The sequence below is a fragment of the Schistocerca americana genome, chromosome X (genome assembly GCF_021461395.2).
Source record: "Schistocerca americana isolate TAMUIC-IGC-003095 chromosome X, iqSchAmer2.1, whole genome shotgun sequence".
Classification (NCBI taxonomy): Eukaryota; Metazoa; Arthropoda; class Insecta; order Orthoptera; family Acrididae; genus Schistocerca; species Schistocerca americana.
The window spans coordinates 846,739,157-846,749,380 of NC_060130.1; the positions used below are offsets into that span (position 1 = coordinate 846,739,157).

Below are 10,224 nucleotides of genomic sequence, written 5' to 3' on the forward strand. Positions count from 1 at the left end.
TTACATTTCATATCCCTACAAATTGTTAATCTCAGGTATTTGTACTAGCTGACAGATTCCAATGGTGACCTACTGATATAGCAGTCACAGCATATTATGTTTTCACATTTTTTGAAGAGTACAACTTTACATTTCTGAATAGTTAAATCAAGTACAACTATGAAACTGACCAAATATTTGTGCAGTTTTTTCCGACAGCATTTCATTATAATTAACTGCTTCATCTGTAAAAAGTCTGAGGCCACTAGTAATATTCATTAAAGTACAACCCAAACACTAAGGGTCCCAACACACTTCCCTGAGGCACAACTGCTGTTAATACTACACCTGTCATCGATTTGCTGACCAAAATAAATTCCACGCCCTCCCTACCAAGATATCTTCAATCTCATCACAAATTCTGTTCAACAGACCCTACTTTATACTGTCATAGTTTTGTTACTAATCATCAGTTTGGTATCAAGTCACATGCTTTTCGGCAGCAACCTGACCACATTGATCCCTGGCTTTCAGGATGTCACGTGAGAAAAGTGCAAGTTGGGTTTCACGTGAGCAATGTTCTCAGAATCCGTACAGGTTAGTGCAGAGGTGGTCACTGTGTTTGAGATATCTCAGTAAGTTTGAGCTCAGAATATGTTATAGGATTCTGCAGTAGATAGATAACAATGATATCAGACAATTTTTTTTTAGATCACTACTACTACCTATCTTGTAGATGAGTGTGGCCTGCGATTTATTCCAACTGCAGGGTACTTCCCCCCTCCCCCGAGATCTACAGAATGTAATGGTTAAAATTCTTCTACTTGTTACTACTTCCCAAACTTTACAGTAATTCTCCTGCATACCTTGCTGAACTAGTGCTCCTGGAGGAAAGATATTTTAAAGAAAGAGCTTAACCTCTGACTTGGGGTTGTTTTCAGAATGAATATTTCTCTGCAATATACTTTCTCCCAAACGTGTGGGTCCACCAAGGTATTCTGGAGAGATTTTGTGAAGTTTGGAAAGTAAGAGAGATGAACTAGCAGAATTGAAGTTGTGAAAGTGAACTGCATAGCTCAGTCAGTGCGAACATAGCATAATGAGATCCACCTAGCAGTGCATTTAATCTCTTGTTAAGTTTGTGTTACAAACTGCCCCTAATTTTAAAATAATATTAGCACTCATAACCTTACTCTCACATAAAATTGAGATAAGTAGGGAGTCATAAGAATATTTTTTTGATGTCTGCTGTAAGTTAAGGATATACAATGAGAATAATATCAAAAAACGGAAATCATCAATACTTGACAACTTCTAGCCAATATGGGGGTTTCTGAAGTTATTCACTCTCATGTTCCATGGATCATTTGTACAATTAATCATAATGATGTGGAAATAGTCACTTTATTTCCACATTACGCATTCATGTGTAAAAATAGCTATAAGTTGATCATCTACGAAATAGAAGGTGTTGTCAAGGAGAAATTTTCTCAGTTTGTTTTCAAATCTAACTTTGCTGTCTGTTGGACATTTTGTATCACTGGGTAAGTGATTAAAATTTTTAGTAGCAGCATTGTGCCCATCTTTTTGGGTTAAAGAGTGGTACTGCACTGCCCCCCCCCCCCCCCCGCCCCCCTTCCATGAAATCGTGGTTGTGGCGACAGACTGGGCTGTAGCACAGCCCAAGGTGTACGTTATGTTGGAAGGTGACAACCTGCTTGTGAGTTGGTAAAGCCAACAGATGTGAAAGTAGAATATCTGGTTGTGCTAACAAATTGGCTGATAGTTAAGCCTTATGTTTAAATCTGTACCAAACTGAAAGCTGGAACGGCAGTGGGGGAGGGGGGGGAGGGTAGCAATACATAATTTTGTGCTAAAGAATACCTTAATGTGGAGTAATGAATATCATTTTCCCTTCTGGTATTGTAATTATGCACATCATTGTTCCTTTTGAACTACAGTGGATCATTTACAACAAACTTCATGTGGGAATAAATATGCTGCGAAGCAGTAGTCTAGATGTCAACAAGATGATTGTGGATGAGCATGGAATATTATTCTTACAGCACATTTTTGAGCAACGAAAACTTTCCTTCTTAAAGTCGAATTACCCCAAAACATTATTCCATACGACATTACTGAATGAAAAGTACACAAAATACGCCAACTTAACAATTTGTCTCCCCAAAATTTGCAATGATTAAGAGTTCAAGAATGTGTGTTTTTCCAGTTTAAGTTCTCATCAATATAGGCACATAAAAATTTGGATGTTTCTATCCAAGTTATTATTTTCTCACCAAATTACACTTATCACTGGTGTAGTACACCTACATGTGCAGCACAAAATATTTGTGTCTTTTTGAAATTGAGAGTGACACCAATCACAGAAAACCACTTGATAATAGTTTTAAGAGCATTATTAACAATTTTTTCTACTGCTGTATGTACACGTTTGGATTGATTACAGTACTAATGTCATCCGCAAAAAGAACTAATTCTACTGTATGTACAATAGACAAAAGGTTGTTTACATTTATGAGAAACTGTAGTGGACCTAATAGACTCAGATGCTAAATTTAAATATACATCAAGATTTACGTAAAAAGCTAACACATAAACAGCCAACATGTAACCATATTTTCAATGCAAAAAACATTATCTTATAAATAAAATGAAACATGATATAATCACAGCAAATTACTGGAAATAAGATTCACTACACATGGATATAACTAAATTAAATAGTAAACTCCGTAAACGTGTGACAGACTGCACATACGATCTACAGTTTTAATGATTGTAACAATAATTCCTATGCCACCTGAAACTGAGGCTGTTCTCTAGTAAGAAAGTAGATGATCCACAGTAAAGAGTACTGTGCAAAAACGAGTAGATATTAAACACAGCATACTGGTTAATTCTATTATTGGGACATGATAGTATACTCTAAAGGTCTTTGGATAACACCGGCAGATGGAAAAAGGCAGGCAGGAAGATAACGTGGATTAACCGAAGCATTCAACACTCCTTTGCCAACTCAGCACCAAACTGTCGACCTCTGACCTAGCCTATACTTAAGGCTATAGTACAGATCAGACTGTCATCACAATTTATGTTCCAAGAACTAACCGAGACACAAACGAAATATTGTCAGTGTTCTGTTCTCATGTTGCCTGTGCATGTATGAAACACACCATCCATATATTTCAGGATGAAGCAGACATTCAGTATCAGTAGGTTCAGTTGACCCGGGAAATGGAGCAAAACTTCAGCTTGATTGTGAAGGAAATGTACTGTGTTTTTACAAAGAAGCCATTCTAGCATTAACCTTAAATCTTTAGGCAAACCATAGAGAATCTACATGTGGACGTCTGGATGTTTTTTTTTTTTTTTTTTTATTTTGTCGCACTCCATCTGTTGGATAGTCTAGTGTGAAACACTGTGTTGCCTCATTCAGCAATTACCAATCCCTGATGATGTTTGTGAATCCAAAGCCATCAGTGTCGTATGGCACTTTTACGGTAGTCTCCGAGCTAAGCCATCCGGCAATGTCTCCACAAAAGAACATAATGATCGCGCCACCGTTAGCCTGGTCGTTAAACTCAGTTTCTTTTACGTTCTTACACAAAACATTAGTGAAATAGACACTGCATATCGTTCTGTCTACAGTTTTTTCAAATAAAATTATTTGGTGCGGACAATTTGAATGAACTTCCATTCAGAATTTAGTGTGCCAATTAATTTAACTTTCAGCTCGTACATACTCTGTTTCAAAACTTTCAAATCATAATAAATTCAAAACTTAATTATGTAATGTGAGTTTCGCCGAGCCTGTGACTCAGACACCACTGGCGAAAGGGTGACTTTTCTAGTGTTCCGTTACATTTTCCCACAAATCTCACCAGTCAACTGCATTATTTTCTTCATCAACACACCGCACTGATTCTTGGTAACAATCTGACATCACCACACTCAATGCCAAAATAAAAATAAACAAGTCAACCACAAACATTGTTTTTTAAAAATTTGACAGTTCGTTCCAATATTCGTATTTAATCGACATTAGTACGACTTTCAATCGATACTATTCACAGCCATCGACTTTTTATTTATTTACTCATCCTTCGAACTTTATTTAGAGCGGTATTTGATACGTCAACGTATATTTTAAGGTACAGGGTAAATTAGAGTTTGAAAATTCATAATACTGTACAATTCTGCGAAATTAACTCCTGTGTTTGCACCCTGACGTGCATTTACAGCTCGGGGTTATGGAGCGAGGCAAGCACAGGCAGGAAATCCGAATCTCAGTGATTTTTGCGTGGCGCGGAACACAAAATCAGCTTGTCGATAACCAACAACTTTCGTTGAAAAGATATAAAAACACATCGAAGTTAAACTCATTTTCAAAAGAAAGGTCTTCTATTATGTATATTATATGACATGGTTGTTCTCTGCTGGTGACCTGATTCCAACTTAATATCATTTTGTACTGTTATAATTCTAAGTCCTTTAATAGAAAGAACTTATCGCTTTTGCGTCAGATTTCCCATTATATTATACACTTCAGCCTTTTTTTCAACTTTATTTTCGTGCATTCATCTTTTCTCCATACCTTGTCACTATGCGATGAGCAACAAATTTCTCATCGACTCTTCTATCTGTGGAAGCCAAGCGTTGGAAAATGGTTCAGCAACATCTGACATACATAGCTGAGGCCGTATTTTGCATACTTCAGCTCTCATCCCACCAAAAAATAATGATGGCCCATCTTGATCTGAACTGTTTGAAATAAGGATGCAAAACACAAGGATCATAGTAGGGTATTTGACTCTTCTGGAAATTGTCTTAAATGACTAATCATGTCTTTTTATCCTCCTAACATCCGTTTTTTCAGTTGAATTTCAGTATTCTTTTATAAAAACGGAAATGAAATTAATATAATTTGAAGGTCCGCTAAAACGCTCCATTTGAGTCGTGAGATGCCAATGGCATCACTGGCTAGCTCGCTGCTCCTACTGTCATAATGCTAATTCACAGTGATGCCTTGTTTTGGAATGTACGTTCCGGAAAATGGGATAGAAAAGGCGTGTAGTACCACACTGTACAAATACATCTATAAAAACTCCTGACAAGTTGTCCTTGTGTGTCCTAGGGAATGAGAAGATGGATAAAATGTGGTTGCACTGTACTGGTAAACTGCCATCATGTCGACTCACACGTTCACTAAAAAATTAAAAATGTATTGCACTGTGAAATTAACATCAACTTACCTCCCAGGTATGCTCTCCCACTGTTACAATGAAGTATGACGTGATTCAACGAAATTAAACTAATAGTGAAAATTGTCGTTTTCCCAACTACGTCTCACTTATTCGGTAGCTCAGTTGTTATAGTGGTAGATGGTCGAGTTTTATAAGATGACGTCCCCCTGGTCCGATCCATTGAACAGGAAGACGTGATTGAGATGCGTACGGACATTAATGGCGAAATGGGCTGGAAGTCACGACCGAACGTTTATGGTATGTCCTTCATGATTTCCTGTTTGCTGAAACGCCCTGTCTCAGACAAACGGCAAAACACTGTCGCAAACATTGAATACTGTGGTTGTTGTCAGTGGGGATAGGTCTCCTGATACTATCTTGCTGCCTGCCATCTGTTACCATTTCGCTTTCCGTAAATAAACACCATGTCGGCAAGCTCTCAATTCGAATATGGAACCACTGTGTGCAATGCTTTATAACATCAACTACAAGGTGAGTCAGGAATAGAAGTGCATCGGACATAACACAACAAGTACTGTGGTAGGAGAGGGCGCTAGGGCGTGACATAGAAGGAACAGTACCGCCCTCTAGGAGGAAACCATGCATACTGTAACTGTGGCTGCGTGGTACAGTGCATATTGTACCGCAGTCCCTGTAACAAAGTATGATAGAATAAATGGTCTCTAGCATGGAAACCATGCATTTCCGGACATACGTTTATTAGAATTTTTTGTTCTGTATCCTCTCATCGATCAGTCCCTAAAGTTTGTACACAGTGGTAAGAATCACCCTGTCTATAATACCTCCACAATCGAAACAAGCTACAATCAGTTCTTGCTTACCCTATTTTCGTCTTTCGTGTAAAACTTTTAAAAATGTATTACCCTTACAGGATTCCAAGACATGACCTACTTATCTTTAGGGACATACACTATCCATTGCGCTACTGAACGCCTGCTACGAACAGTTCCTCTGCTGAGTGTTTTCTACAGAGGAAATCAGCACTAAGTTTTGGTAAGAATAATTTTATTGTGCTTTGGGTCGTAGCTCGTGACTGGTAGTCGACACTCCAGTTACAATCTACGGACTCATTTGAAAAATTTCTACAGCTCCTTACTTTTGAGCGAGTTTAATTATGTTGCAAAGAGCAGAGACCATTGTTGCTCATACCGCCACTCGAAATGGGTGGGGCATGAGCGCATCAACCGAGGCTTCCACAATCAGCGTTCGTAAAATTCCGTTCTATTGTTATTTCAAAATTGTAATTGCGTTTTCCATCACTAAGTGGATGAATTGTTTGCAAGGAAAGGTGCGTAAAAACATCGTTACTTCGGCTATCGCTCCTACAACACATGGATAGCTTCGTCGTATTCCTAGCCTGTGGCGTCACTGGAACGTCAGCCAATAGCAGAGCATTTTCGATCACATGACCAAATCTCGATATTTAATGATTTTTAAGCTTTTATTACACAAAAATAAGAGATATTTTGTGAGAACATTGATCGTAAATGCTATTTAAATGTTATAATCAGTCAGAATAACGGGAAACCGAATCATATCTTTAACACAGGAAAATGCCTATTAATTCGAAGCCCTAACCACTGGTTCCATCGGTGTGTTAGATGTCCCTTCGCATTGTCACCCATGGAGAGTGCTATAAGGCCTTACGACGGCAGTAGAAATGTTTAATTACTTGGCCGTAATACACCAGGAACGGCTTGATGGAGGCTCCAGTTCTCTCTCGTGCGAAACAATAGATATTTGTCATTGCTGACCGCGCAAAGAGGGGGGCCGAGTGTAGCGTCACTCGAATGCTACTATCAGCGACGTCCCCAGCTGGAACAGCGTGTGGCAGACGATGGCTGTAACCTCCCTCCAGGAGGTGGGCAATTCCCTGCTCCAGCAACGGCTCTCTCGTGACTCAGGCCAGGCTGCCCCGTCCCATGGTCGAAGAGCAGATTCTGTACCGCATTCCGGGATGTCGCTCCAGTTGTCACATGCTCGTGGTGTAGGCAGTGATACCGAGACGACAATATTTTAGTACATCAATGGCTGAGTGCTTGTACCATCCAGACTATGTTTAGAGTGTAAGGCACATACTCTGGACACTTCCATTGTGGCAAGCGAGGAAAGGCTTCTGTATTTCCTCTAGCACATTGTAGCATCAGTTATTGCTGTACCACACCCAGCTGCCTCTGCTTCACAATGTCTGCCAGCTGTGTTTTGCTTCGCAACGCATAACATTCTTCCTTGTCTGCAGCTGACTCCGTTCCAACTCACTTTCACTCTGGCGTATTTTTTCATCTACATCTACATCGATACTCTGCAATTCACACTTAAGTGCCTGGGATAGGGTTCATCGAACCACCTTTACAATTATTTTCTATTATTCCAATCCGAAAACAAAGGAAGTAGGTTACAGTACGCTTGTTCGCCCACTGCTTGAATACTGCTCATCAGTGTAGGATCCGTACCAGATAGGGTTGATAGAAGAGATACAGAAGATCCAACGGAGAGCAGCGCGCTTCGTTACAGGATCATTTAGTAATCGCGAAAGCGTTACGTAGATGATAGATAAACTCCAGTGGAAGACTCTGCAGGAGAGACGCTCAGTAGCTCGGTACAGGTTTTTGTTGAAGTTTCGAGAACACACGTTCACCGAGGAGTTAAGCAGTATATTGCTCCCTCCTACATATATCTCGCGAAGAGACCATGAGGATAAAATCAGAGAGATTAGAGCCCACACAGAGGCATACCGACAATCCTTCTTTTCACGAACAATACGAGACTGGAATAGAAGGGAGAACCTAGAGGTACTCAAGGTATCCTCCGCCACACACCGTCAGGTGGCTTGCGGAGTATGGATGTAGATGAAGATGTAGAACAGTGCACATTAAAAACGAGCACCTACATTTTTCTGTGAGAGCTCTGATTCCTCTTATTTTATTACGATAGTCGTTTCTCCCTATCTAGGTCGGTCTCAACAAAATATTTTCACATTCAGAGGAGAAAGTTGCCGATTGAAATTTTGTGAGAAGGAACTGCTTTATTTTAATGATGTTCACCCAAAATCCCATACCATGTCATCGACACTCTCTCCCCCTACTTCACGATAATACAAAACATACTGCTCTTTTTTGAACTTTCTCTATGTACTCCATTAATCCTATCTTGTAAGGATCTCACACCACGCAACAGTACTCCGAAAGAGGACGGACAAGCATGGTGTAGGCAGTGTCTCTAGGTCTAGTAGATCTGTTATAATCTCTGAATGTTATGCCAATAAAACACAGTCTTTCGTTTGTCTTCCCCACAGCATTTTCTATGTGTTCTTTCCAATTTAAATTGTTTGTAATTGCAATTCCAAGATATTTAGTTGAAATATGGCCTTTATATTCGATTTATTTATAACGCAACTGAAGTTTAACGACTTCCTTTTAGCACTCATGTGGATGACCTCACACTTTTCATTATTTAGGGTCAATTACCAATTTGCAATTTGTTTTGATCTTCTGATGACTTCACTAGACGATAAACGACAGCATCATCTGCAAACAATCGAAGATGGCTGCTCCCATTGTCTCCTAAATCATTTTTATAGATAAGCAAAAGAAGAGGACCCATAACACTACTTTGGGGAACACCTGAAATCACTTCTGTTTTAATCAATGACTTTCCATCAATTAATATGAACTGTGACCTCTCACAGTAAATCATGAATCCAGTCGCATAACTGAGATGATATCCTTAAGCTCGCTATCTGACTACAGGCCGACCAATTTTGACCGAATCTTGTCGATACGCTACGTTGCCCTGCTTTTTAGCAAGACCCGGTCCCTCAGGTCGTCAAAACTAGATTATTATTTACACTAAAGTTCCTGGTGACTGGGCCTTCTAGCCCTGTTTCGCCTTTTAAGAATTATTCTAGCAATTGGTTATCTTAACCCTATCACTTAATCCACCACATTTCTACAGGATCCCTTGCACTGCTTCTTAACTCAGACCCCACAGAACTTATTTCATTGCTAGGCGTCTTGCACAATAACTTCTACTCGCTATTCCCAACTTAGAAGCTGAAATGAATAAATTATTCTTAATACTATCCCCTTGTGCATTCATATTCCTTTTGCTGGTTTTATGCCTGAGGTATCCAATCCAACAGAATCTGAATGAGAGCTGGCTCCAAATTCAGATTTGTGCCACATCTTCTACATACAAAAACAAGGACTACACTCAGCAGACCAATGTCATTACCATAGTTGGTATGACAATAATCAATGTTGTATCATTCCAGCACTGATTTTCCTGATATAAATTTACATGCTGCAACAAGGTTTCCAGGGAGACTCATCCCTCCTGCTGGTTCAGAAGCGTGTTTATTACTTCCTGCCCTAGAGTTTGATTTAAGCTGGTTAGATCTGTGGCAGGTAGCACTTCCATGAGCCCCCCTGGCAAATACAAACGAGGCTGCGAAATATTCAGGTGAGTTATCCCTGCAACCGCGGAAGACAGATCGAAAGTAGGTCCCATTGGCTCGCAGTTATTAGTTCTCTTGATGCATAAGATACTGGATGTTCTACCCCTTCTATCTCTTGTGACAACACACAGCCAAGTGAACGGATTGATGCATGACATCATAAAACGAATTCTCTATTAAAATCGGGAAATACCAATATCAGACTCGACGTTAAAGCTCCTTTTACCTCCTCAAAAGCATGCTGGCATTCTTCTGACTACAAAAATTTTGTACCCTTTTCTAACAACTGTGTCAACTGTCTGGCAGTATCCACAAATCCTTTTATGAAGCGGCAGTAGTAGTTCGCGAGTCCTGAGTATGAGTGCAACTCCTTTATAGATTCTGGCACAGGACATTCACATCCAGCTCTAATTAATTTTGAGTCTGTCTTAACCTCATGTTTACTTAGTATATGACCAAGGTATGCTACCTCTTCCATCACAGAATTACACTTTCCTGCACTCA

At 39.6% G+C, this 10,224-nt stretch overlaps 1 protein-coding gene across 3 annotated transcripts in view; it reads right to left on the minus strand.

Annotated features, from left to right (window-relative positions):
• LOC124554733 (plancitoxin-1) overlaps positions 1–4,295 on the minus strand; it is a 31,199-nt gene extending 26,904 nt beyond the window's left edge. The window contains exon 1 of one of the 3 annotated variants that reach the window (XM_047128382.1): positions 4,193–4,295. Coding sequence is in view for 1 of the 3 variants with exons in the window: in XM_047128380.1 (XP_046984336.1) it covers positions 3,882–3,991 (110 nt within the window). In the remaining 2 variants the exon portion in view is untranslated. Of the gene's footprint in view, positions 1–3,743; positions 3,838–3,881; positions 4,036–4,192 lie in introns of those variants that run through there. The other 2 variants (XM_047128380.1, XM_047128381.1) reach the window with 2 other exon arrangements.
• Between the last annotated feature and the right edge of the window lie 5,929 nt (positions 4,296–10,224).